The sequence below is a fragment of the Penaeus monodon genome, chromosome 15 (assembly GCF_015228065.2).
Source record: "Penaeus monodon isolate SGIC_2016 chromosome 15, NSTDA_Pmon_1, whole genome shotgun sequence".
Classification (NCBI taxonomy): Eukaryota; Metazoa; Arthropoda; class Malacostraca; order Decapoda; family Penaeidae; genus Penaeus; species Penaeus monodon.
In genome coordinates, this window is record NC_051400.1 from 24720298 (window position 1) to 24720945 (window position 648).

The 648-nt window shown below is 32.6% G+C and overlaps 1 protein-coding gene across 1 annotated transcript in view; it reads left to right on the forward strand.

Moving 5' to 3' along the window:
* Positions 1–648, forward strand: part of LOC119581832 (chromatin modification-related protein eaf-1-like) — a gene marked incomplete in the record, with an annotated part of 47859 nt that overhangs the window by 46325 nt on the left and 886 nt on the right. Inside the window, 1 exon segment of the mRNA XM_037929973.1 lies at positions 390–648. Within this exon segment, the coding sequence (XP_037785901.1) occupies positions 390–443 (54 nt within the window).

Consider the following 648-nt stretch of genomic DNA (forward strand, 5'->3'; position numbering starts at 1 on the left):
TTTTTTTTTTTTACATATTAGTATATCATTGACTTTTGATATTACTAACCATTACAGTTATAATGATAATAGTTGATAGAATTAGATACAAAAGTAATAAATAAATAACTACTAGTTGACTTAGCTGGCTGAGGACTTGTGGGAGCCATATTTGTGTAAACAAAGTTCATAAAACAAAGCTAGTGGGTATTAAAATTGCCTGGTGGCAAATTTGTATAACCTGCTGTTAACAGACTATTTTGATTTTAACCAGTGGGTTTAAGTATGTTTGTTTAACCTGCCATTAACAGACTACTTTGATATAATTTTATGCGCATGCTTACTCCATACATAGTACATTCTTTGTATGTCTTTATCTTGATAATGCTTACTTTGTTGTTTATTTCCAGAGTATAGATTGGGAACGACACTCAAAAGAATGCTCCTGGAATGTGCAAGCTTAGGCTCAGTATTCTAAGCAGTAAAGAAGAGACCAAAGGTTATGCGCCCCTGCTGCTACGGTTTTCCAACTTCAGTTGCAGAAAGGATTGCCTAGTTTGTAAATAGCAGCCAAATATTTTCAATAAAAAGTTGTTTTTAAAGGGATGGCTTTAGAGGGAATAATCATTGATCATTTAATACACTGTGTTTTGTTTGTGGATAATAAAC